This window comes from Mesocricetus auratus, unplaced genomic scaffold (genome assembly GCF_017639785.1).
Source record: "Mesocricetus auratus isolate SY011 unplaced genomic scaffold, BCM_Maur_2.0 Super-Scaffold_4256, whole genome shotgun sequence".
Taxonomy (NCBI): domain Eukaryota; kingdom Metazoa; phylum Chordata; class Mammalia; order Rodentia; family Cricetidae; genus Mesocricetus; species Mesocricetus auratus.
The window spans coordinates 55,136,815-55,164,064 of record NW_024429182.1 but is presented as its reverse complement, the minus strand read 5'-3'; the positions used below and the strand labels follow the sequence as shown (position 1 = coordinate 55,164,064).

At 48.8% G+C, this 27,250-nt stretch overlaps 1 protein-coding gene and 1 long non-coding RNA gene across 2 annotated transcripts; one reads left to right on the top strand and one right to left on the bottom strand.

Annotated features, from left to right (window-relative positions):
* Window positions 1–635: 635 nt before the first annotated feature.
* Window positions 636–6,450, bottom strand: LOC106021039. The gene is made up of 3 exons (XR_001196403.3): window positions 6,106–6,450; window positions 3,168–3,312; window positions 636–2,405 (listed from the first exon to the last, which is right to left on the bottom strand). It is a non-coding gene; the product is annotated as an uncharacterized LOC106021039 (long non-coding RNA).
* Window positions 6,451–6,776: 326 nt separating this feature from the next.
* Fgf19 (fibroblast growth factor 19) lies at window positions 6,777–11,403 on the top strand. The gene is made up of 3 exons (XM_005064112.3): window positions 6,777–7,242; window positions 7,430–7,533; window positions 10,087–11,403. The coding sequence occupies exons 1-3, from the start codon at window positions 6,990–6,992 to the stop codon at window positions 10,375–10,377; spliced, it is 648 nt and encodes a 215-aa protein (XP_005064169.1). The 5' UTR covers window positions 6,777–6,989; the 3' UTR covers window positions 10,378–11,403.
* The last annotated feature ends 15,847 nt before the right edge of the window (window positions 11,404–27,250 follow it).

The window sequence follows — 27,250 nt, the reverse complement described above, 5'->3', positions numbered from 1 at the left end:
ATGTGAGAGAAAAGATGGGAAACAAGACAAAAAAGGATCCAGCCCCCCTAGTCCCCCAGCATAGCTGTAGACCTTCACCCACTCAGAGACAAAATAACCATCCTGTAGCAGAACTCTTGACAGAAAGAGGTTTGTCATCTGCTCTGACCTGGGCTCCGATGGAATCTTTGAACATTTAGACATTTTTTGAGACATGTTAAGGCTGTTTCTGTCTTTGGGTGTGAGCACCTGAAAACCTTGTGCTCAGCCCTGAGCCTGGAGAGCAAGGTACAGCCTTCCCCCTGCCAGCGCCTGTAGTTCTGGGCTCTTCTCTTTCCAGATGAGTGAGGCTCACAGGCTTTTGTTGGGCCCCCTATTGGTCCCGGTGAGAACTAGAGATGGACACTTAACATGGGAGGCGGGAGTGAGGATAACAGACATTTCCATAGGTCCTGGAAGAGGGCAGCCCTGCCAGGGTTTCCACTGGTCACCCGTCAGCCCTCTTAGGTGAACCAGGCTGAAGGAGAGGAAGCCTTGACCTTCAGCTGCAGCTATTTCAACCTTGAAGGGACACTCCTTTGTGCTCAGTCACCAGAGACTTTCCAAGTGCGCCCGGGGAGGAAGCCCATGCTTCGTGGAAGATGGGAGCTGGTGCAAAAGATGAGCACCTCTGCTGCCTCACCATCTTGTTTGCCTCTGGTGAATTTCTTTAGGAGGAGGGAGAGTTGGGCACACTTTGCTCCACTGCCCTACAGGCCTCTCCTGCTATGGAAAGCCAAGGATCCCCTCACAGTTGAGGTGTTGTGATGTGCTGGAGGCAGCCAGGGTCAGGCAACAAGGGGTCAGGGTTAGGGAGCCATGACGGTAGTCACTCAGTGAGGATCCTTCGTAGAGTGGCTGTCAGAGTCCACCCTCCCATGGGACTCTCAGACTGCACACAGGAAGTTCTCTGCCGATGTCTACACTCTGGGACCCACTGCCCACCACTTCCTCCTCAGGGCAATGAAGAAAGCGTCTGGAAGGTGGGGAGGAACACTGTGCTTATGCCAGGCTTAGTAGTGGTCCCCAGGTTCTTCCAACCCCCATAAGTAAATGTTTACATCCAAAGGCCCTTTCTGCAGGGAGTGAAATAATCAACTTCAAATAGGCTGGGTGAGGTGGCACGTGCCTTTAATCCCAGCACTAGGGAAACAGAGGCAGGCGGATCTCTGTGAGTTTGAAGCCAGTCAGAAGTACACAGTGAGACCTTGTGTCAAAAACAGCGGGGGGGGGGGCAGCATCCTTGCTGAGTGGGACTAAACTCAAACACATAAAGCCAGTAGCAACACAGGGAGATCTGGCAAGAAAGCAAACAGAGACCACTTGGAGGTGAAGGCCAAGGCCAAGTGAGGCGCCTTTGAACTGAGGGGGACCTGGAGCCAAGAAGGCTGAGGAACAGGCCTCGGTGCCTGGAAATAGGTAAGCCTGCTCGGATCCATTCTTTATTTTTAATGCTTTTTTTAGATTTATACTTATTTTATGTGTCAGGATGGCTGAGTGGTCTAAGATTTATACTTCTTTTACTTTATGTGTATGAATATTTTGGCTGTGTACATCACTGTATTTGTACCTATCGGGACCTTGGAATTAAAATTGCAGACAGTTGCAAGCTGTCATGTGGGTGCTAGGAATCAAACCCAGGTCCTCTGAAAGAGCAGCCAGTGCTCTTAACTGCCGGGCATCTCTCCAGCCCCCACCCCACTTATTGTTTGTTTATTTTGTTTGTTTGAGACAAGGTCTCCTGTAGCCCAGGCTGGCCTTGAACTCTTTATATAGCCAAGGGTGATGTTGAACTCCTGGTCCTTTGGTCTCTACCTCTCGAGTGTTGTGATGACTAGCATGCACCCCACACCTGGTTCCTGCTCCTGTCCTGGGTGCTATGAGGGGTCAATATCTGTGAAAGTCAGTTAGTCAATGGTCATTTGTCCCCCCACTCTTGAAGCGGTCCATAGAGGCCAGGGGCCTTGTGTTTGGATTCCAGCCCTGCTGCTTGCTAACTGGCTGGTATGCGGAAATCATCGCCTCTTGGTTGGCACAACCACTCCAGAAGGGCTGCCAGGTGACCAGGGTCCTCAAATGGCTGTGGCCATTCTCACAGATGCTGATCAGTGCTGTGCAGGAACTTCTGGAACAGGAAAGACATCATGCCGCCCTTCAGGAGGGTCTTCGGTGTGAGCTCTTGCGAATGGTTGGAGGCTTCTGGAGGTCTTGAAATGCTACCAAGTGTGCCTGTGGTCATAGTTACTCAGAGCAAACCCAGAGCAGGAGCCAGACCAGCACTGCATCCCTGGAGATGTCGCATAAACACACTCAAAGTCACCAGGCCCCAGTTCAAGAGGGACAGAGACTAACTCTAAGTATCTGAGGAGGAAGCATCCAGAAGGATCCTTAAAACAAACAGAAGGCGTGGGAATCAGGCACTGAAAATGGAGAGCTTGCTCTGCCCACAGGGATGTACTTCTACCCTGGTGTCTCCACCCATCCTGCTGTGCTCCTTGGGAGCATCACCAGCAAGAGTTCTGCTGGCAGAACTGGAGACAGAGCCATATTAAGGTAAGGCCACACAGGCCCCGCTCATTGGCAATCTGGGCACTGGACCTCAGGAGAGCAGCATCCTAGCTGTGGCTAGGATTGTACTTCCTCCCCATATAAATGGTTGACAGCCAGTCCAGCCCCGAGGAATGCAGCCAAGGGAACAACAGAAGGAGCAGAGGAGCCCTTTCTCTGTCCACCTGGCTCCTGGCTCCTCATTTCACCTCCCCACCTGTCCCATGGGCTATGGGAAGGTACTCTGCACACCCTGAGCTGGGCACTTACTCCCACCCTGGTCTGCCCTTGATGGAAAGCCAGGAACCAGACCAACATGACCTAAACCCACTTGATCACAGCTCAGTGGTGATGGGAGCCCTTAGTGGTGAATCCAGGGATAGCTGGCAGGTGCTATGAGTCCCTACCCCAGCTTAGATCAGTCAGATTAGCCTGTGATGGACCTGCCTTCCTGCTCTGTGAGCCCCTTCTGTAGTCTAGGGGCAGACAGCCTCTGCTGCAGTGGCTTCTTGCAGTGGGGAAGCTGGGTCAAGGGCCAATCCCAAAACACCCAGGGGACTCTCCCATTAGATTTTTGAAGGTATGATTAAAAAAAAATGTACCCTCTGACAAGTCTCTTTTTCCAAGCTGAAGAGTCCTGGAAACACCAGGTGACATCTACTTCTATGATGAGATAAGCATAGGAACCTTCAGGCCATACCTGGAAAACAGTTGACTGGGCATATTCTTTGTAGCATTTCTCAACAACTAGAGAGAGAGAGAGAGAGGGAGAGAGAGAGAGAGAGAGAGAGAGAGAGAGAGAGAGAGAGAGAGAGAGAGAGAGAGAGAGAGAGAGAGAGAGAGAGAGAGAGAGAGAGAAAGAGAGAGAAAGGAAGAAGGTTCTAAATCAACACACCTTTAAAATTCAGATGCAGCCCACTCTGTAAAATTTAGAAACTACACCACAAATTTCACCCTCTACCCTGATTTTGAAGGGCATAGGTGTGTGTGTATGTGTGTGTGTGTGTGTGTGTGTGTGTGTGTGTGTCTGCCATGGTGCATATGTGAGGATTGGAAGACAACTGATGGGAATCAGTTCTCTTGTTTCATCATGTGGATCCTGGGGAATGAATTCAGGTTTCCTCAAGCACCTTTATTTGCTAAGTCATCTTGTGGGTCCCTCAAAGCACAATTCTAAGAGGTTTTTTTTTTTGCGTGGATTTCTGTTTTTTGTTTTGTTTTTGTTTTGCTTTTGTTTTTTCAAGACAGGGTTTCTCTGTGTAGCCCTGGCTGTCCTGGAACTCACTCTGTAGACCAGGATGGCCTAGACTCACAGAGATCCACCTGCTTCTTCTTCCCCAGTGTTGGGATTAAAGGTCTGTGCCACCACCACCCAGCTAACTTTGAGAGTTTTAACAAATATTAGTCCCACATTCACAATACAGAACATTCTAGTGACCTACAATCATCCTCTTCCCCATTGGTGGTCAGTCTGCCCCCTTGACTGTGAACCAGCCTTTTGTCTTGTCTTTTCCAAAGTTTGACACTGAATTTTAATAGAAATAATAAAGCCAGGTGTGAAAGCTCAGGGCTGTAAACCCAGTACATGATAAGCTGAGACAGGAGGATTGCCTTGAAATCACAGCCAGCCTAGGCTTCATAGTGATTTCCAGGTTAGCCAGGGTTACATAGAGAGACCCTGTCTCAAAACAACAGCAGCAGCAGCAATGAATAAATAAATAAAAACAGGACACTAAGCTGGAGGGAGATTTTGTGCTGGGTTCTAGAGGGAGTTGAAGGGAGGTAGTGGTGAATGGACATGATCAACACAACTTATGGAACTGGGCCAGGAGGGATGTTTCAGTGGCTAAGAATGAGTACTACTCTCCCAGAGGGCCTGAATTGCCTTCCCTGTACCCACATCAGGCAGCTTACAAACCAGCTGCAGAGGCATATCTCACCTCTGACTTTTCCAGGCATCTGCATTTATTAGCCTATGCCCACACACAGACAGACACACATACACATAATTTTAAAAAAATAGTAAGGAATTTTCAAAGAATAAGAAATACTATTTTTTTTTCTTTCAATCAACGGACCCCCAAGCTAAGCCCTTCTGGCCATCTGGGCATCTGCGTGGGCTCTGAGAAAACAGCAGAGGTCACAGAAGTCCTGCTCACTGACTCCATGAGATGTCACTCTAGAAACACAGTCTTAGCACCACACGGGGTACTGCAAATTCCGGGAACCTGATCTGCAAGTCTGAAAGCTACAGAAGGCAGGCACCCCCTCCTCTCACACCTGGAGAGTCTGTAGGGTGGCAACAGCGCCCCCTGCTGGCAAAAATAGTTGTTTTTTTTTTCCTTTCTCCTTTTTCCTCCCTGGGGTACCCACCAAAACCTAGGAGTGGTTATCCCGGTTGCCAGGGCACATGCCCTCATTCTCTCTGTAAGCCTGTTTCATTCAGGACTCACTCCTTACTTCCAGATCATTGCTGAACTATGGAAGGCCGGTTATAACCGACTCACATTCTCTGCGTGAACAACACAAGCTGTTGTTCTATTTATGAAGAAAAGGTCTGAGCGCTCTATGTCCATTCTTCCGAACGACCCACAAGAAAAGCCCAGAAGCAGGCTGGTGCGACTGGCCCAGAGTTCATCATGTAGCCAGCTGTGGATCTGCCAGAGACAGGCCACCCTGCCTGTCACACACAAGGCTCTGTCTTCACCTCTCAGAGTCTCGTTTTCCGCCTGTTCAGAGGTGGTAGTAAAACCCAAGATGGGAAGAATGTTCCTGTGGGGTTCCCCATGAACCCTACAGACATTTCTCAGAGCACTCCATTACCAACCACTCTTCCGGGTGTCTGAGAAGGAAGCCAAATGGAATGGGATACTACCAACCGTATTCTACCCTCCAGCCCAATTTGGGGGCACTCCTCAGTGAAACCTCGCCAACCTCCCCGGTACCCCACATTTATCACGGACATTAAAACGAAAGCGGCAGAAGGCAATTAAGATTAATAGTCTGCGCTGTCGATTGAGAATCACAAGGGGGAAGTAATTAGATTTTACAGGAGGCATCGCTCTCTAAACCAAGCCTCACAGCATGGGAGTCCCCGGTCCAGAGACCTTTCGATGATGTCTTTTTGAAAAGGCTTTCCTGGTGACATTTCTCCCAGCGCTTCGTCATTAACGCCAGTCACTGATGGCGTCTGAATGTGGCGTGTTCCTCATTGAGATTCATCAGACCTGCCATCTCCTGCTGTCCCGCCCCTGCAGACGGACCTCCCATCACCACTGAACGAGGCCAGTACCTCTTTCCCCAAACCAGCCTCCCGGGGGCCCCACACCAAGGAGTTGGGGGATTGAAGGCATAATGAGAAAGGATAAGGGCTGAGCCAAAGACCCCTGCGAGGACCCTTTCTTCAAGGCCGGGGAATTCTCTGCAGGCTGCCTCCTTTCTTTGCAAGAGAGGCTCATGGAGAGGCCCCTATTCTCCTCCCACCTGACCCATCTGCCGCCAGCGGAGTCCACCGTTGCTCCTGCCAGGGCCCCTCCTCACCGGTAGGCAGCTGTCCCTCGCGCACAGACTCAGGGGCCTGATCACAAACCCAGGAGGGGACCCGCGGCCTGTCCTGCCTCTGCCTGTTGGTCAGCCCACCCTCCTCGAAAGTCGCAGCCCCAGTGACGTTAGCCTGGCGGAGACCACGCGCACGAGAGGCAGAGGACGCTCGGAGCGCGGCTCGGGGCGCTGTGGAGACCGAAACTGGGGCTGAAGCGCCACCTAGTGCGCGCGACGTGCTCCCACGACGTCTCCACTGTCAGGAGCAAATATCCAGGGAAAGGAGGCCTAGGTCTGGGGCTAGGAGACATGAGAGAGTCGGATCTGCGAGGAAAATCTGCGAGGGAGAGGACCCAAGACTCAAACTGGGGACCAAAGAGGCAGAGCTCTGCGTGCCTTGCTAGTCTCTAGTGACCGTCCAAAGTGCATCCCTCTGAGAGCCCAGGGCCGGGGGACCTCAGGAATTAATAGTAAAATTAAAACCGCCTATGCAATAGCCACCAGGCTGGTACACATTGGAACACTTGCTCCCCGGGACACGAAGGGGAGTGGGAACAACTCCTCCAGTAGATCTGGCCGGTTTGGGCGGGGTCACTGGGGGTGGGCCTGAGAGGGTGTGTGCAGGGGGCGGAGACTTGATGCAATTAGGAGGAGAAACGCTGTGATGCCACGGTCACCTACCCGCGGGCCAGCCGGACGAACCGTATATAAGGCGGCGTGCCCGGAGTCAAAGAGCCGTCGGAGCAGCAGCGCTGCGCGCACCGCGCTGCAAGCGCCCGCTCCTTATTGGCCAGGGAACTCTGTGCCTGCCATCCGCGTCCCCACTGCATCGCAGTCTCTGTGCCACCTTTTTAACCGCGCCTCACGACCCCTCCGGAGGTGCCATGTGGAGAACGAAGAACGGGCGTGCTGTGGCCCGAGCCCTGGTCCTGGCCACTTTGTGGCTGGCCGTGGCTGGCCGTCCTCTGGTTCCGCAAACCCTGACTTTGTCCAATGACGACCCACTCGTTCTCTACGGTTGGGGCAAGAGCACCCGCCTGCAGTACCTGTACGTCGCTGGTCCCCACATCTCCAACTGCTTCCTGAATATCCGTAGCGATGGCTCCGTGAACTGCGAGGATGAACAAAACGAGCGAAGTGAGTGTCGGCCAGCGCGTCCCCTCGGGCCCCTTACGTCCCCAGAGCTCCCGTGCGTGCTACCGCGGCCTTAGCACATCCCTTGGACTCTCAGACTGGTCTGGGGAGGGGCGAGAAGCAGTGTGGTTCCGCCGTACCCACGTGTTGCTGGGTCCCGGCTGCAGCTTCTTCCTTCTCTTTCTCGCAGGTTTGCTCGAGTTCCGCGCGGTCGCTCTGAAGACGATTGCCATCAAGGCGGTCAGCAGCGTGCGGTACCTCTGCATGAGCGCGGACGGCAAGATACAGGGGCTGGTGAGTGTTCCCCCACGAGGCGGGATGCTCCGGGACGCGCTGGGTCCGTGTTGGGTCTTCACACCCCCTGCTCAGGCCTATAAGGAATTTCGAGGGCAAGATAGCTAGTGCTAGTAAAACTAATGTGACCGCCGCCCCCCCCCCCCGCGGAAGGCGATGGCCCCAGGCTGTACCCGGGAATGACGAGCCCAGTGGAGCGTGTCTAATCCTCGCAAAGGCTGGCTCGGCTGGCTGCTGAGTCCCATTCAGTTTTCGGTCCTTTTGATATTGAACAGGAAAACCCACCTCTGCCCCTTTCATCTCCCCCCTTCGCGTGTGTGTGGTCCTCGATTTCCTTTCTTTACCTCAAGTGAAAGAAAAAAAAGAAAGGAAATGTCTTTCAGTCAATTCCTATGTCCTAGGAACACGGTGTGATGTAGGGACTAGAATACTTGAGAATGTCCCTAAGGGGCTCACCTGTTTGGGAGCTGGGGAAATGGGAGAGGGGAGGGCTGGTCAGGTCCAGGTAACCCCTGAAACCCGGGAGACTGGAAGTATGAAGGCTAGGGCTCTGTGGGAGCAAAAGCTGCGAGTTCAAAGAAGCCTTCAGCCCTCCCTCTGGCAGTACAAGAGAAGGCTGCGTGAGGTCCGTTGGCCAAGGCCTCCCATCCAGCCCTGGAGGAGCAGGGACTGGGGTTAGGAGGTTCCTATGGGGAACGATGGCTACCCGGCTCAAAGTTTTTGCTTTGTTTTTTCTTTAAAAGTCTCAAAATTGTTTTGTGGACTCTGAGATGGATTTAGCTACATGAAAAGACTACAGAGGAAGAAAGGGGTCTGCACAGGAGGGAGGGGTCTGCACAGGAGGGAGGGGTCTGCAGAGAAGGGAGGGGTCTGCACAGGAGGGAGGGGTCTGCAGAGAAGGGAGGGATCTGCAGAGAAGGGAGCCAGTTTATAAAGAAGGGGCTCCACTGTCTGTCTGAAAGCTGACACCCCAGCCCTGAACATATCTCCCATCACACTGTCTTCCTGAGATATTTACTTGTGGCTAGGGCACTGGGAGGAGGGTTCGACCCCCAGTCTACCCTAATCTAAATGGGGTGGGAATGCCCATGGGAACTTTGCCCCTCACTCAATTCCAGTGCTGTCCCGGATCTATTGGGCATGGTTCCATCACAAATTCTCCCTGACTTTTTTTTTAAATAGAAGCCCCACAATCTATCATTCCTATATGAAGAAAGGCTGACCAATTCTCCCTAAAAATTCTCCAAGAGGAATGCATCCTGTGTTTATCTACACTTCACATTTTTCAGGGAACGTGGCCCCTACTGCCTGGTGGCTCTATCCCCGTGCCATCAGCCGGGGCCGGAGCTGTGGGTTCTGGGAATTAGCCTGTTATCAGAACCTTATCTGCCATCACTCTTCCACCTGCCGTTCAGCGACCTCGGCAGGCGGCTTGTGTTTACCGAACCTTCCAGGCTTCCCAAAGGGATGTGGCACCAGTTTGGGAGACTGCCACTGGTACCTCAGTCCTGGGGACTCGGAATGTTCTGGTATTGAGGATGGGGACCAGGGACAGCTTCCTGCAGCACACATTTCCGGCCACCCACAGGGTCGGGGCTTGGTCCTGGGTGTGGGGGAGGGGCTATGGATTATCAGGCAGGTCCTGGCCAGCCGCCTGTGAGGGGGCTTCTCTACACAATGGTAAGAGACCACCTCAGCAGTAGAAAAGCACGCGCGCTGTAAGTCTAGACAGGAACACTAGCTTTATCCCCAGCCCCAGGCAAGGCTGAAGCGGGGGTGGAGGGGCAGAGTTCAGAAAGCTGAGAAATAACGGTCAGAATTTAATGTCAGTAGTTAAAAGTCAGGGAGACTTGCCAGTAACTACATGGGGATTTCTCTGCCTAAGGCTAGGATGGATAATTGGTACACACCTAGCAGCCCAACCCTCTGGAAGCTGAGGTAGGATTGCTGTGAAGTCAAGGCTACAGAGTGAGACCCTGTTTCAAAACGTGCCAGGACTGGGGAACGGAGCTCAGCTGGTGAGGTGGTTGCCTAGCATGCTCAAAGCCTTGGGTTCAACTGAGCACTGCATAATCCCAGTCATGTTGCTCACTGGTCATCCCAACTCTTGGGAAGTGAAAGGCAGGAGGATCAGGAGTTCAAGGTCAACATAGGGTTTTTGAGACTTTCGAAATGAAAACCCAGGCCTGATGTGATTAAGGATGCCTTTATCCCATACTCAGGAGGCAAAGGCAGGTGAATCCTTGAGTTCAAGGCCAGCTTGTCCTACATAATGAGTTCCAGGCCAGCCAGGGCTACATATAGTAAGACTCTTGTCTAAAGAGAAAGTGCTGGAATATTTGTGGGGTGAGCTAACAGGGGCAGTCTCATGCAACCCGGGTTGGCCTTGAACTCCTGATCTCTTGCCTCTGCCTCCCAAGTCATGGGATGAGAGGTGAGCGTCACCATGCTTGGCTTTCCATGTACTTCAAGGACAACACACTGACGATGGCTGTGGGGACAGAACACCACTGCAGTGCTTATGCTCACAGATGCTTGTTTCTTTCTCCAAAGATTCATTACTCGGCGGAAGACTGCACCTTCAGTGAGAAATGGGACTCTGTAAGTTTCAACCAGTACAAATCCCCAAATCACCACCTCTATGTCGTCCTCTTCAGGAACAAATACAGGCAACGGCTCCAGGACAAAAACCCCTCAAACTTTCTTCCTGTGTTTCCCCGGTTCTTGGAAGCCAGAGACCAGCTGGAGTCAAAAATGTTGTCTCTGATCGTGGATTCCGACAACATGGATCCACTTGGGATAATGGAGGACATGGAGATAAACAGCCCCAGCTTTCAGAAATGATGGGGTTCCGACAGGAGGAACACCCCACTGTCCCATGAACTTCCCCTTGGGAAGATGTGCCAGAAGCTGTACATATTCTAAGTCTCGTATTGACCATGTGTGGTTCTAGTGGCTAGACTTGATCATGAGCCTAAACTGACCACCTGCCTAGCTGCCATCTGAGCCCCACTGATTAGGCGGCTGCTGACTGTGGCTAGGTTACTCCAGTTCTGTTTGAATACCTCCACTCATGGGGACCTTATTCCTATGAAACGTTTCTGTGAATCTGTGTGATTAGGACATTTTCAGCAGGCCAGCCAGAAGATGTGAAGTCATTTAAAATTCATGTGCAGGAGGTGGGCTCTGAAGTAATGTGTTGACTGACTGGACCTTGTGGGGTCTCAACTTGCCCCCAGTTGTCTCTTGGCTACAACTGCCGGGAGGATCACAAGCTTGGAGCAAAGGGCAGCTAGGAAAACCTTGGGAGCCTTGCAGGATGGTTTTGGAATTAAGAATTCCAGCTGACCACTTAATTCCCTTTTCCCCCACATCTCGATGTCAGATGGACATCTAGGCTCAGGAGTGGATTCCTCAGCTGAGTGGGTAACTAAACTGCCACTTGAAGCCCAGTAGCTTGTCTTGGTCATGAGCCTCTAGACCTGGCCAGGTCACACCCCTTTTCGAAGCTCACCTGGGCTCTCCAACCCCAGAGCATAGAGCACATGGGCCATCTACTTGTGCCTTTTGCCCCCAGCTCCTGACTCTTGTCCCTGGTCATCAAGCATTATGTGGATCAGTATGTCACCCGCTGCCTGTATCAACTTGCACCCCTCATTTGCAAACAACAAGATTAGGAAACCCTAAATTTTTCAGCAACTGCAGGGGAGATGTGGAATCCTTTCCACAGCACTTACTCGGCAGTGTGATATTTATAAGTAATTTATTTTGTATACATCTCTTATTTTCTTACTTTATTTATGCCCCAGATCATATTTATGTACATGACATTTGTTTTCTACATTAAAAAGGAGTTGGTTTGTATCAAAAGTTGTTCTGTTCCAAGTGGGAAGCAAATGAGGCAGAAAAGAGCCACAGGAGGGGTGGCCGCTATCCTAGACGGGGGGGGGACCTGGCCGCTCATACCCAACCACCAGGTCACATCGGGTAGACACAGTAGCTTAAGTCAGAAAGCCCTACTGTCGGCTTTTGTTATCTGGGGACACTGGTGGGTGAAAAATTACATCTCCCTTTTTAGTTTTTGGTCTTGGGACTTGCTAAATAGGCCAAGCTGGCCTCTACCTCACAAGTCCACCTGCCTTTGCCTCTCTAGTGCTGGGATTAGAGGCGTGTGCCACCATACTCAATTACCAAAATAGTATATATGCATGTATGTCTTGTAAAGTGAGGATGTCACAAGAAACTGATTCTTTATATCAGTATCAAGGGCAGAGGGAACCTGGCATTTTGCCCAGGTCCTGATGCCTTCCTGTCTACCAAATTGAGAAAGCCAAAGCTTGCTTAAACTTTTTGTCAAATTCCTCTGCCATCTAGGAACCAGGACTTTACCAGATACCAGATATTCACTGCCCCTCAGCCCCCCCCCCTGCAGCTAGGCATGCTGGGAAAGCAAGTGATGCTGGTGATGTTGTCAAATGGATCAAGGAAGCAGGGCTGAGTGATAGGGAGAGGGCAGAGTGCATCCAGCTGGTGGGTTCAACAACGATTCTGACTTCTGGAGGAGGGGCAGGAGCTGGGTGGCTCTGATGGGGTGGCTGAGGCTCTTTGCCATAGCTGTCCCCTAGGGACTCAGAAAGAGGCAGAGGTGAGTGGCTTCCCCACAGGAAACAAAGGGCTTAGACCTTTAGCCTCTGAGCAGTGCAGTCACCACGCAGCTCTGATTTACCTCTTCTAAATTAGAAATTGACTCTAGAAAAGCTTCCAAGGACCAGAACGGAGAAAGGGGAGATAGGAGCCAGAGATGGAACTGGGCCTGGCTGTGACACTGCTGAGACTCATTTCATTCTGGGCCCCATTTCCTGCCAGACAGCTTCTGATATCCTGGAGTCTCAGAGATGTGTCTTTTGGTATGCTAATGGCCTTCCTGAGCTGGAATCCCTGACCCTCCAAGCCTGGATGAGCCTCACCCACCCGACTTCAGGGAGGCCCAGGGACTGATGTTGACCTGATCACAAGCACCTAGGCAGCCGAGCTGATCCATCATGCCTATTCTATGAAGTCTCCGAGCAACCTTTAGCACCTGGCTCAGAGCAGCTTCTGGAAGCTTCTGAACTTGTAGCTCAGGCAGCCCCTGGGAGGTCTTCTCTCCACCCTGGCTCCCTGCATCTGCCCTTCTCTGTCCTTTATAATAAATTGTCTGAGCACAGGTGGCATGCACCTCTAATCCTAGCCCTTGGGAAGCAGATGCAAGCAGATCTCCTGTGAGCTTGCAGCCAGCCTGATCTACATAGTGAGTTCCAGGAGAGCCAGAGATATGTATTGAGACCCTGTCTTTAAAAAATCGTAATAAATACAGTCTGCTGGTTGGTAGACCAAATTAGTGGAAACCAAGGAAGAAGGGTCATGATTGGACATCAAACTTGTATTCAGTGGGGCCAAAGCCTAGCAGGAATGCTGAGTTGAGGGTGGGGTGCCTCACCAGCAGAATCTGCTGCTGCTGCTTCTCTGGGCAGATGTGGCTGAACTGATGTGTGTGGGGGGGTGTTCCTGAAGCAGTCACCTGGTGGAGGTGAGAGACCATAAAAGGAATCTGCATTGTAAACAGACGTTAGGGAAACAGCTTATGCTTTTGTCTTGCACAGACTTGGGCTCCCCTCCCCTGCAGTGATGGCTATGTGATAGGGACTTGGTGGCAGTGACTGGCATTGTCTGTTGTGCCTGCTGCATCTTCCACTTGGTGATTTTTCAAGATAGGGTTTCTCTGTGTTGTCCTGGCTATTCTGGAGCTAGCTCAGTAGACCAGGCTGACCTCAAACTCACAGAGATCCACCTGCTTCTGCCTCCCAAGTGCTGGGATTAAAGGGGTGTGCCACCACTGCCCAGCAACTTGGTGTTTTGCTTTATGACCATTTCTTCACAGAGGTTTCCCACATTTGCATTTGTTTTGAGGGATTTCATCACTGCTTATCAAGCATTCCTGTTGTGTATGCTCATACTCCTTGGCTTGTGTTTATTGTCGTTTTTTTTCTGAGGCAGGGTCTCATTATGTGGTCCTGGGAGAGCCAGAGATAGGTATTGAGATCCTTCTCAGCATCCTGAGTGTTGGGACTACAGCTGTGTGCAACCAGTCAATTTTGTAACATTACCTCCCTCGATCCCTGCTTTCATTCCTCTTTTCCTGCTACTTCTTGCTTACTCAATTGCTCGATGCCCCTGCCCCCCAGGGTTCTCACTGAAGAAAGCCTGAACCACAGGACAGGGGTCTGCAGACAGTGTACATGAGCTGTGTTTGATGCCCAGCTGGAGAAACCAGTAGTAAAAAGATAAAGTTCTTTTGGAGTAGGATGGAAATTGAGATAGGGTTTCACTATGTAACCCAAGTTGACCTGGAACTTACTGTGTATCCTAGAACTGACTGTAATCCTCCTGCCTCATTCTCCCACCATGTCTGAGATTCAAACTTTAAAAAAAGTTTACTTTAATGTTATTTATTTGTTTACTTGTTTATTTGTTTAATTATTTTCTGAGGCAGGGCCTCTCTGTCTTAGCCCTGGCTGTCTTCAAATTCACTGAGATCCTTTTGCCTCTCCCTCCATGTACCATCATGCCTGGCCGCCTGTGTTTTGATGTTGTCTGGGCTGGAGATGGATCCAGGGCCTCATGAGCCTGCACATGCTCATCACCAAACTGTGAGTTCCAGCCCCTCCCCCAAACATGTTCTCTTCACACCCACCTCCTGGAGGATGTTGCAATGACTGGCTACCCTGTGTCTGCCACCCACCTGTGGGTTCCTGTATGACCATGTAGAGTAGAACCCCCCAAGACCTGTAGTGGATACAGGAACTGTGTGCATCTGGGGAGCAAACCTCAGGCAGCTATGTGAAGTCACAGAGGTTTGAGGCTAGTCTCTCATGGTGGCTGCCCAACCTCATGGGTACAGTCTCAGATAAGAGGAGTGGATAAGAGCATGTCTGCATGAAAGGATGGGCACAAACATACATCACATACATCCACCCAGTGCAGAGAACCTGGGCAAAAGAAGGCAGAAGAAACAGAGCGGGCAGGGACAGGGCTCAGTGGTGGACTGCAGGCTGAGCAAGCCAGACGCTCTGAGCTCCATCAGGGGGTCTTGTAAGAAACAGAAAGAAACAGGTAAGAATCTGCCTCTGGGGATAAGGAAGTGGAAGAGGTCTTTCTCTATAACCCTCTTTTTCATTTCTTTTTTCAAAAACATTTAAGAGGATCTGGGGAGAGGAGTGTTGCAGGAAAAGGAGTAAATTGGAAATCATGTTAAATGAAATAAGACAGACTCTGGCCAGCATCAGGGCTCAGCGAGTAAAGGGATTTGCCAACAAGCCAGACTACTGAGTTCTGTCTCTGGATCCCACATGGTAGAAGTTGTCCTCTGACTTCCATATGTTTGCATGCACACAAAATAAATACTTAAAATGCTTAAAAACGAAGCCAGACTCAAAAGCAAACACTGCATGTTCTCTCTTATTCACGGGAACCCAAGTTTAATTGTATATATGTGGAAGCTGGAGAGACTGCTCAGCAGTTAGGAGCACTGATAGCTCTTGAAGAGGATACAGGTTTGGTTCCCAGGACCCACAAGGCAGCTCACAACTGTAACTCCAGTTCTAAAGGATCATACAACCACTTTTGGTCTCTTCAGGCACCGCATGCATGCATGCTCATGTATTCATGCAAACAAAACACCCATACATAATTTTTAAAAAATCTTTTAAAAAATAAGAAAAGTTTTGTGTATATATTTATACGAGTACATGTGTCTGTGTGTCACAAGACTAGACAGGGGTTCATGAAAGGAGAGGAAGAGATCTTGAAGGAACATGAGGAGGAAGAAAATGGAATTCACATGACCTGAAAAAAGAGGTCTGGGGGATGGCTCAGTGGTTAAAGCACTTGTCAGAGGCATCAAGACTGGAACTCAGTACCCACATAACTGGGATAAGGGTGGCACCCACCTGTAATTCCAGCCTCTGAGGACAGAAATAGAGGCTCCCCACAGCAAGCCAGTTAGGGAGGCTAGCTAGCCATATAGGTGAGCTCAGAACTAAGTGGAAGAATATTGGAGGTTCCCAACATCAGCCTCAGACTTCCTCACACCCACATATGTACACGTTAAACACCCACACACACACACACACACACACACACACACACACACACACACAATATGCCAGCACTCAGGAGGCAGAGGCAGAGGTAGAGGTAGGTTTGAGGCTAGCCTATTCTGATCTATATAGCTATATAGTGACTTCCAGGCCATCCAGGACCATGTAATGAGAGCCTGTTAAAACCAAAAGAAAACAGCTGAGCGTTGGTGGTGCACGCCTTTAATCCCAGCACTCGGGTGGCAGAGGCAGGTGGATCTCTGTGAGTTCGAGGCCAGCCTGGCCTACAGACCGAGTTCCAGGACATCCTCCAAACCAATACAGAGAAGCCCTGTCTCAAAAAGCCAAAAACCAAAACCAAAACAAAACAAAACCTGGCCTGGTATAGTGGCATATGCCTTTAATTCCAAGACTCGTGATGCAGAGGAAGGAGGATGTCTATGACTTTGAAGTCTGTTCAGACTGCTTAGTGAGACAATGAGGGTTACATAGTGAGACCCTGACTCAAAAAACAAAAACAGGGATTGGAGAGATAGCTCAGTGGTTGAGAGCACTGGCTGCTCTTCCAGAGGACCCACGTTCAATTCCAGCAACCACATGGTAGTTCACACCTGTCTGTAGCTCCAATTTCAAGGTTTCCAACACCCTCACACAGACATTCATGGAGGCAAAACACCAATGGTATATGCATATAAAATATGTACAAATATATATGAAATACATATACCCCCCAATAATAAAATAAAAAATAAACAGGGTGTTGGTGGTGCAGGCCTTTAATTCCAGCCCTCGGGAGGCAGAGGCAGAGTTAGAGACCAGCCTGATCTACAAGAGCTAGTTCCAGGACAGTCTCCAAAGCCACAGAGAAATCCTGTCTCGAAAAACAAAATAAAACAAACAAACAAAAAAATAGAAATACATACACATACATACATACATACATACACACATAGTAATTAAGATGAGCCAAGGTCTTCTGGGTAGGGCTGTGAGGAGGCTTGGGTGTGCAGGACACAGGCTTCAGGGGCCAAACCTGATCACCTTGACCTCAGGGACCCCTGGTCTTAGAATGACACCGCCATCTAACACATTTCTCCCTGAGTTGTTGTTCTGGCAGTCCTAGCAGATACTAACCTATTTCCCAGGAGGGAAGGTGGAGGCCTAGAGTGGCCAAAAGCTGGAGGCCGGGTAAAGAAGTGTGGGGGGGGGCATCCTGCAGGCGAGCATGGACCAGTTTGGACTTTTCATGGGAATGCTGAAGTGCTCTGAACTGAAAGGCTGAGAGGGACCCCAGTGTGTTGGTGCTGGCTGAGTGTCCAGTTGTGCTGGCCCAGGCGTCTCACTCAGGACACCGGCCATGTCCTTCACTCTAAGAGTACGTCCTGACTTTCGTACGGTCTTTAATAGTCATGGCTAGGGAGGAAAGAAGGAAATGAGGTATGAAGTTTTTTCGAAAGAGCCGCACAGCTTTTGAGGCGCAAGCGTGACCCCTGCTGGTCGTTCACGGAACTCCTAAGTGCAGGATCTGTGGGCGCGTCCTGAAATGTCCAAAGCCCCAGTGTGCTTGGGGTTAGGACCTGCAAGCTGTGAGGTGTCCCGAGGAGAATTCAACGGTTGCATGAGACTCTGGATCCTTAGAGCACTTTGATCTACGGTGTCGACCGCTTCTACTCTCCCACAGCTTCAAACAATGCACAGAGGTTCTGGAAGGCCCAACTTTGTGGTCCGAGACCACAGGCAGCTCAAGAGTGCTCAGTCCCTTCCATACCCCCAGAGTGGTATTCATCAAGAATTTACTGTAGCCCAGACTGGCCTCGAACTCGTGATCCTCCTGCCTCTGCCTCCTTCAGCAAATCCTACCGGCGGAGGCAGAGGCAGGTGGATCACTGTGAGTTTGAGGCCAGCCTGGTCTACAAAGTGAGTTCCAGGACAGCCTCCAAAGCCACAGAGAAACCCTGTCTCGAAAAACCAAAAAAAAAAAAAAAAAAAAAAAAAGAATTTACTGTAAGTCAGGCGTGGTGGCACACGCCTTTAATCCCAGCACTCCAGATCTCTGTGAGTTCAAGGCCAGCCTGGTCTACAGAGCAGTTCAAAGACAGTCAGAACTGTTACATAGAGAAACCCTGTCTTGAACCTTCCCCCCACTCCCCAAAAGTGTTTACTGTGCTGGTTGCTTACCTGTCACCATGGCACTCAGGAGGTTGAGTCAAGAGCATTAGGAGTGCACTGCCAGCCATCGTGAGTTTGAGGCTAGCCTAAGCTAAATGAGACCCGGTCTCAAAAGGCAAGCAAACAAGAGTGTCTGAGGAGACAGCTCAGTTAAGGCACTGGCCACCAACCCTGACGACCTGAGCTGGGTTCATGGGCCCCACAGCACGGTGGAGTATGTGAGTACACCCATCAAGTTGTCCCCTGACCTCCACATACACGCCACAGGATTCCAACCCCTCCACCCCAAACACATTTAAAAAGAAAAAAATTAAAGCTAGCAAAAAAGGGAAAAAGAACCCAAAAAAGCAAACACACACACTCCTAAACAAAACGGCAAAAATTTCTTTGCTATTTAGAGTACCTTATTTGTATGACCAGAGAAAACTACAGATGGATGATGTCATTTCATGCACAGCAGGAGCCCAGTCAGTAATACCAAAAAAAAAAAAAAAAAAAAAGCTCGAAGGCTGGCGCCTGACCAAGCCTAGAGGCGCAAAGGAGAAGGCCGGCAAGCGGCCACGGGTTCTCCTGCAAGCTCAGGAAAGGGCTCCCTAAGGTCTAGATAGATTCTGCTAAAGGTTCTGGTCCAGTTTGGAAGGTAATGTTGCCTATAGAGGAGGAAGTGGTGGCCTTGAACTCAGGGAAATCCTGCCTCAGCCTCCTGATTGCTGGGTTGGCTAATTGACCCCCCTCCCCACACCTGGTGCTGGAGTGAGGCGGGTGGTGGTCAGATTCCTTCTAAATAGAGGAGGTGTAGTTTGTTTTGTTTTTTAACTCTTTGTGAGCCCACCACCCAACTCCCAAATTAATGCACAGGGACTTATTTGTGAACGCCCAGCCTTAGCTTGGCTTGTTTATAGCCAGCTTTTCTAACTTAATTTACCCTGTTTCTCATTAATTACATTTTTTTGTTCTATATATCTTTCTTTCCTTCTTACTCCATGACTGGCTGTGCAGCTGTGTAGCTGACCCCTGCATCCTCCTCTCCTGCTTTTCTTGATCCTCTCTCCCCTCTCAAGCCTAGATTTCTCCTATTTATTCTCTCTGTCTGCTAGCCATTGACTGTTTAGCTCTTTATTAAACCAATCAGGTGTCTTTTTCTTTTCTTTTCTTTTCTTTTTGGTTTTTCGAGACAGCTCTGTGGCTTTTGGAGGCTGTCCTGGAACTCGCTCGGTAGACCAGGCTGGTCTCGAACTCACAGAGATCCGCCTGCCTCTGCCTCCCGAGTGCTGGGATTAAAGGCGTGCGCCACCAACGCCCGGCTGGCTACCAATCAGGTGTCTTAGGCAGGCAAAGTAACACAGCTTTACAGAGTTAAACAAATGCAACATAAAAGAATGCAACACAGCTGGGCGTTGGTGGCGCACGCCTTTAATCCCAGCACTCGGGAGGCAGAGGCAGGCGGATCTCTGTGAGTTCCAGGCCAGCCTGGTCTACAGAGTGAGTTCCAGGACAGCCTCCAAAATGATACAGAGAAACCCTGTCTTGAAAAAAACAAAAAGAAAAAAAGAAAAAAAAAGAACGCAACACATCTTTGCATCAATAAGCAAACATTCCACAGCATAAATGAATGTAACACATTTTAAACTAATATTCCACAACAGGAGGGAAGCAAGGTGTCTCTTTCAGGCTGGGTTTCTGGGAAGACATGTGTAGTAGGGGACTTCAACCAGGGCAGACAGGCAAGAGGAAAAACCAGCCAGGGGTTCCTTGACGGAGAGGTCACAGTCCATGGAGGCAATGAGAGGGAGAGCTGAGAACCAGTCAAGAGGTGAACAGGTGGTGGTCACAGTGGAAGACGCCTACCCTGGGGCTGAGGGGGGTGGCGGGGGAGGGGCAAGAGTAGCACATGCCTGCTACATTGCCAGGCAAGGCCAGGGTAGAGCTCAGTGTGTCCTACCCACAAGCCCTGTGTGGCATCCTGGGACTTCTTCCTCTGTACCCTCTTACTCACCTCATGGGAGAGATGGATCTTGCTCAGAGATCATTTTGGAAAAGATATCTGTGCTCTGTTAGGAAAATTGCTCACACAGAGTCCTCTCTGTTGACTCTAAGGTCATGTTCAACCCCCACAGCAAGCCACCCTGTTCTCCTCCCTGCTTCAGAGGGGAGGTGGGCCAGAGGGATCTCAGTTACTCACACACTGCATTCTTGCTTATTCACGCCACAATCTTCTTTGGTATTGAGCACCACTGTGCACTAGACCCCGGAGGGTCAGCTCTGTGGTGCGGTGTCAGCTAGTGTTCAGTTATGCTTTCTGAAAACCTATCACAGTGGAGGAAGCTTTAAAGAAGTGCACTTTCTGCTGTTTCCGGTAGGATTTTGTTCTGACATCTCTGGCAGACAGATCCGTGGTATTTTGTTTCTCTGGGCCAAGAGAGTTGGCCTAGCCCACTCCTTTTATCACAGCTGCTAAGCAGCCCCCACCTCCATATCCCACCCTCCCATCTTTATTCTTCTGAGGTCTCATACAGTTCAGGCTGTCCTTAAATTCAGCAGGTATCCAAGGATGGCTGCTAGCTCCTGACCCTCCTGTTCGCACCTGCCAAGTGCTGGGGTCACAGGCTGTGCCACAACACCGGGCTCTCGCCTTCTTAAACTTGAGAAGTCACACACTCCCAAGGTTTAAAGGGAGAACTACATTAATGAGAACACACTGCCATCCCGAACTCCATTTCCCAAGCTTCCTTGCTGTCTGGGGGCCATGTGACAAATTCTGGCCAGTAGGCTGTAAGCAGATGCTCCCCTCCCCGCCCCCACTTCTCCAGCCCTGTTCTGCGGCTTGCCCCATGTGGCACCCTTGTCCCTGGTGGGGAAACAGAACCTCCCGGTCCCCACTGACATCCCACCTACTTTTATTAATACTGTTACTAATTTTACCTACTTCAGAGCCTCAGCCTCACAGGTCAACAGAGATTGAAGGTGAAATGTCTCCCACAAGCTCTCATTTTAGAATACTTCCCCATTTGGAGGGGCTGTCTGAGAAGGTGTGACTTTAAGGATGAGGCCCCTAGAGGCAGACCTTGAAGGAGTTGAGTTCTGGGTCTGTCTCTGTTTCCTGATCTCAAGATGTGAGGAGTTGCTATAAACTCCTTGCCTCCAGTGATTCAGGGTTCCAAACCTCAGGCCTTACCCAACATGATGGCTGTACTGTTCTAAAGCAGAAGCCAAACTAACCCTTCCTCTCTTATTTCTGTCATAGCACCAAGTCATGATGACTGCAAGGGTACAGGTCCGAGCTCCCGAAGCCCCTCTGCTTCTATGTAAGGGGGGCAGGATCTCCCTAAGAGCCATCAAAGCTCACTGAGGTCAACTCCAGGGGAAGGCTCAGCACCCCCCCACGCCCCACCCTTCACTTCTCTCCCTGTGTTTGGGGACCAGAGCCCTGCCCTAATTCAGCAGAGAACAGCTGACACCCACAATCCCAGTCAATGCTCTTCTCTGCCATGGGGTTGAGCAAGGGGTAGATGTCCCTGCTGGCCAGGGCTCTTTAGCCAGGCAAGTGTTCAGCAATATGCCTTTCTACATATATGTGCTGTGGCATGTAAGGGACAGATAGAAAATGGCACCTCCTGACTTGCTTTCAAGGATTTCCTTTGGGAAGTTGCAGGAAGTTGCAGGCTCATGTAGAAAGCTCAAATGGTCTGGACCCTTGGTTCCCCTCCCAGTTGCCTCTTGTGGTAGCTTGAATATAATTGGCCCCCATAATGTCATCGGGAGTGACACTATTAGGAGGTGTATTAGGGGTCGGTATGGTCTTGTTGGAGGATGTGTGTCACTTGGGAACTGGTTTTGAGGTTTCTTACACTCAGGATACCACTCAGTATCAAAGGGTTGAATTCCTGTTCCCTGAAAGCAAAGATGTAGCCAGTACCACGTCTGCCTGCACGCCACCATACTCCCCACCATGATGATAATGAACTGAACCTCTAAAACTACAATTGAGTCACCCTAATTAAGTGTTTTAAAAGAGTTGCTGTGGTCATGGTGTCTCTTCACAACAATAGGAACCTAAACTAAGATACCTCCTTTTTCCCAATTGTGTAGTCACTTATCTGTAATGACTACTGGAGGTACAAACATAGCCCTTTAAAGTGAATGGTTATTGCTTCCTGTGAAGAATTTAAGTTACCCTTCCCCCACCCCACAGCTGAATATGAAAGGCTTACCTGCTTCACACAAAAGTAAAGAGCACATTTTTTTCAAATGACAAGATATAGAATACACATAGGGAAAAAACTCTACCCAGTGTTACCATGTGACCACAGGAGTCCTGCCTTTTGAACCCTGGTATGAAAACCTGTTTATATTTCTAAGGTCTCCTTTTGAACCAAAACCAAAGCAAATGAGTCATTTTTGGTTTACTTGCTATTCTTGATTCTAACAAAATGGATGCTTCCAGGTCCTCAAGGCCAGGTTTGGTTTGGCACTTGTCTACTGTTTTGTTGCAAATATAACTTTTTTTTGAGGCAGGGTTTCTCTGTGTAGCTCTGGGTGTCCTGGAACTCGCTCTGTAGACGAGGCTGGCCTCAAACTCACAGAGATCCTCCTGCCTCTGCCTCCCAAGTGCTGAGACTAAAGCTGTGCGCCACCACTGCATGGTTAGATATAACATTAAAAAAAAATCAACCGCTAAGTCATGCACGATTACTCACACCTATAACCTCACCAACGCTCCAGAAACTGAGGCAGGAGAATTGCCCTGAGTTTGAGGCCAGTCTGGGCAGCAAAGACATTGCCTCAAAGCAAACCAACAAACAGACAACCAAGAAAACAACAACAAATATCAGTTACTTCCGTGAGCGCATTTCAGTATTGAACTTGGAGGAAACTGCTTTTTACTTGGGTTGGGTTGTCTTGACTTTTCTCTAACCCTGAAGAAGAATATGTGAGACTGGACCCTTAAAAATAGTGTTTAGTCTTAGTATGTTGGATTTCTGGAAGCTGATTTGCCATCCCCTTTGTACATTTTATTAAAATGAAATATTAATAATAATTCTATGCTAGTAAAACTGGGAATTGAACCAGGAACCTTATGGATGGTAGGTAGACACCCTGCCATTGAGCCATATCCTTAGTCCAACAAAAGTGTCTTAAAACTACTGGCCTAAATAGAATTCACACAGCTCTCCAGACACCTGAAAATGTGCTTTGTAGGTCTGTCGTTGACCCCTCCCAGTCATTCTCAAGCCATCTGTTTAGCGTCATCATCTGGGCTGCAATTCTCTCATGTTACAGAAGTCACAATTGGTTCCTCTAAAAACAGATATTAGCAAAGAGCATTTCAGATTTCTCCCCACACAGTTTTAATATGTTCAGTGACAGAAATGAACATTGAATTAGAAACTTATGCAAGAATTTTGAAAGTAATAATATTTATACTTTAAAAATGTTACCACCTGTGGATCATTGGAAGCTTCTTTGGCTGAACTGGGTCTCGAACTCAGGGCCTCTTGAACACTAGGCAAGTGCTCTGCCACCAAACCACACCCCCATCCCCCCCCTTTTGCTTTTAAAGTCTGGACCTTATTGAAAATTCAAGTCAGCATAATGGGTCTCTTTGCTTCCGATGTTGGGACAAGCTAGATTCGAAACATAGGTGAGCAGGGGTGAGTCTCAACAAAGCCATGTTCCAAACTAAGAGTCAGAACCCATAGTTTGGAGTTTTGTGCTATATATAATTTCTCTACACTTTGCAGAATTATATGAAAAAAATGACAGTAAGTTAATTCTTCTGTAGGCCCCTAGCCTCAGGCTTTATTTGTAAGTAGTCTTCCTTCCCCTTCTACTCCTCCTCCACCATAATCAGCGGACTCCAATTAATATTTTTTTTGTTTACTAAATCTGTATTTTTCAATTAAAGAAAGTAAACTTGTGAAGTTTAAAGTTTCAATTTAACTTATGATTTTGATGACCGCAGCAGTGAAGTTGGAGTGAGTTTCCGAGGAATGTGAGGATATAGCTCTAGAAGCTCACATTTTTGTTTTGTCCCTGTTTCAGAGGCGAAGTCTCAGACTTTCATAATAAGTAAGATATTATGTGTACAACTAATAATTTTTATGCTCAGAATATGCTCACAATAATCAGTGCATTGTCCTGGGGACATGTTGAGAGCACAATTCTGTGTACATTTTGAGAGAGGGGGTATAAATTTAAGGGGAAAAGTCAGGGGAGGAGATGTAACAATATTAGCAAAAAGAATTTGGCAGTCAGGGAGCTGGAGAAATACATTATTTTGCTTGCTTGTTTCCCATTATCTGCATTACACGTGTTTGGTGACTTTATTTGTAAAAGTCATTTAGGAAATAGCAGAAAACCTATTTCATTCCACCTTCAAAATATATATGTCATTAGAATTTTTAATGTATAGAAGTAATTGGTTTGTACTGTACAGTCATGGATGCTCCAGGAATACAAAGGAAGAAGTCCAAAGGTCACCACGATTCCCAAATCACAATCAGGCCACAGCTGACATTTTGTCATTTTTCTTGTGTTAACTTTAAGTGAGTCTCTGAGGGCCTGAGTGTGCTGTTCTCTGTGTCTGTCACCAAACCCAGCTCAGTCTTGTAAGTCTTACCACAGTGCTCACAATAGGATGTAGAATCTCCACTCTTCTCTAACTGCTTCACTGAGACAAAAGTCAAAAAGTGAAACCATGACAAAGGGACAGAGTACTCAAATGACCTTCCTATCTTTTTGAACCATCTGAGCAAAAGGCAACTCAAACTGATATACCCGTGAACAACGTAAGTTCCCTTTAATTCTACCAAAACAGAGAGAAGTAGGGGGGTCAAAACATCTTGGAAGGAGATGCTGTCTCTGACTACTCCTTGCCACATCCTTCTGTTCCTCTTGAGACTCTCCACCATTTAAAGGCCAGACACTTATTACTCAGTTCTGTGGCTCTCAAAAGGCCACTAGCCCATTATTTTACCCTATTAGGATGAGTTTATTCATTTATCTATTGCTAAACATTTTTTTGAGATACAGTTTTATTCTTTTGCCCAGGCCAGTCTGGGATGCCCTCTGTAGCCTAGGCTGGCTTTGAACACATGACAGTTCTTTTGCCTCAGCTTCCCACATACTGGGATGACTGGTGAGAGCCTCCGTGCTTGCTTCTAAGATGAATGTATTTTGTACCCATTTTTTAAAAAACTTTTTTTTCCTTCCTGAGACAGGGTTTCCCTGTAACCGCCCTGGCTGTCCTGGAATGCACTTTGTATACCCTGGACTCAAACTCACAGAGATCCGCCTGCCTCTGCCTTCCAAGCGCTGGGATTAAAGGCATGAGCCACCACATCCAGCTTGTTGGCATCTGTGGCTGTTTTTTGTTTGTTTCTTTGTTTTCTTAACTTTATCAAACAAGTTGATTTTCCCTCCATGAAATACGCTGTCACTTTTTGTTGTTTAAAGTAACATCTCAAAGCTGGGTCAGTGGCACGCAGGCCTGTCATTCCAGCCCAAGTCAGGCGGAGGACATGCTCAGTCCCTTCCACAGCCCCAGGGTATCAAGCATGAAGGGTTTATTGAGGGCTGCTTGGCTGCTCACCTATCTCACCATTCAGGAGGTGGAGGCAGAAGGGTTCAAAACCAGCCTCAGTTATATAGAGAGTTTGGAACCAGCCTGACATATAGAGGACCCTGTTTTAAACTCACCCCACCCACTGAAAAGTATATCTTCTATTATGGGATACTCTAGCTAGGCCTCTTGACAGCCTTTTTCTTTTTCTTTTGGCTTTTTGAGAGGTTTCTCTGTGTAACAGTCCTGACTGTCCCGGAACTCACATTTGTAGACCAGACTGGCCTCAAACTCACAGAAATCTGCCAAGTGCTGGGTTTAAGGTGTGTGCCACCACCGCCTGGCATCCTTTCTTTATTCTGATGAGCGGTGTGAGGTACACACAGGACTTGTTTTTCCTGTGATACCAATACATTCCCAACATGGTTAGTGGCTAATGCTCCCTTTCTCCCGAGTTTGTTATTCTATTTTTATCAATGTGGAGTTTTACTCCTAGGAGACTTCACTCTTGGGCCCTTCTAGTCTGTTCCCAAGGCTTATGTCTTCTCCAACCAACATGGTGAGACTTAAGCTTTTTTTGTATCTGATATGGCAGTTCTTATTTTCAAAAAATCACCTTGTTACAGTTAAGGATTTGTTTGTACAGATGAAACAGACTGGAGGCAGCTTCCGAATCCCATGGAATTTTGTTGCCTTGTTCACTTGTGTAGTTCTCTGACCCAGTATAACGGTGAATCTCTGGTCTCCTTAATAGAGAGGCTATTTAACTTGCTAGCAATTGTGGTCTAAGAAACTTATTGTGGCTCCCACAAGGCCTCATTTCCATCAGCACTCTGGCTTAGGCTATGGCCCATTGCTATTTTAGATGTCTAGTTGGCTGTCACGGTGGGTTCCACATCTGTAATAGTGACACCCTTGTCTTGCTTAGTGCATAATCTTGCATAAGAATTTTCTTGTCTTTCCCTGATTTATTTGCATGTTACAGCTCCTGGTATCTTAGATCTCTTTCTTGATAGTTTGAAATCTTTTTAATGCTCTGCTTTGAAAGGTATCTCTGATGCAAATGAAGAGAGAACTAACTTCAATTCCTGTTTTTTGGAGAGTGGGTATCTATGGATGGGAGCGCTTGGACATAGTGGCTCCTCCTGCTGGCAAGCCCTTCGGTACCACCTGATACTTGACTGTGTATAAAATACTTCAGTTTTGCTTTAAATACTGGCAGCAAGAGCTAGCTTTCGGGGTTGGGGATTTAGCTCAGTGGTAGAGCGCTTGCCTAGCAAGCGCAAGGCCCTGGGTTCGGTCCTCAGCTCTGGAAAAAAAAAAAGACAAAATAACAAAAAGACCAAAAAAAAACAAGGTAACTAGCACACACAACCTTTTTCATTTTCAAAGCCCCCCAAGGAATTTTCCTGGCTGGGGGCAGTACTTATTATCTGCCCTTTAGGATGTCGCAGTATCAAATCGGTTCCAGCTCGCAGAAAAGGCTCCTGTGTGTACAGATGCAGTGATTGACAGCCGGATGACAGCTGAGGATGCTGAATGCCCCACCTCCGTCCGGGCTGCTTGCAGCTGGGGCCCTTTCTTCACTTCCTGGGAATGCCCCTGTGCTAGATCTTTGGCAATTTTTCTCATTTCCTTATGACCTACGTTTGTGAATTCGGTCCCATCTGTTTGGGTTTTGAAAACAAAAGCAGAGTTCGCCTGGGCCGGGACAATCCTTGCGCGGCCAAACCCGCCCCACCCACAGAGGAGAGGGAGGAGCGGGACTTTGTTTGGACCAGCCCCCACACACGGCAGCATCTACCCATGCGCGGTAAGGATTTTTTTTTTTTGGCTTCTTTCGCTTGCC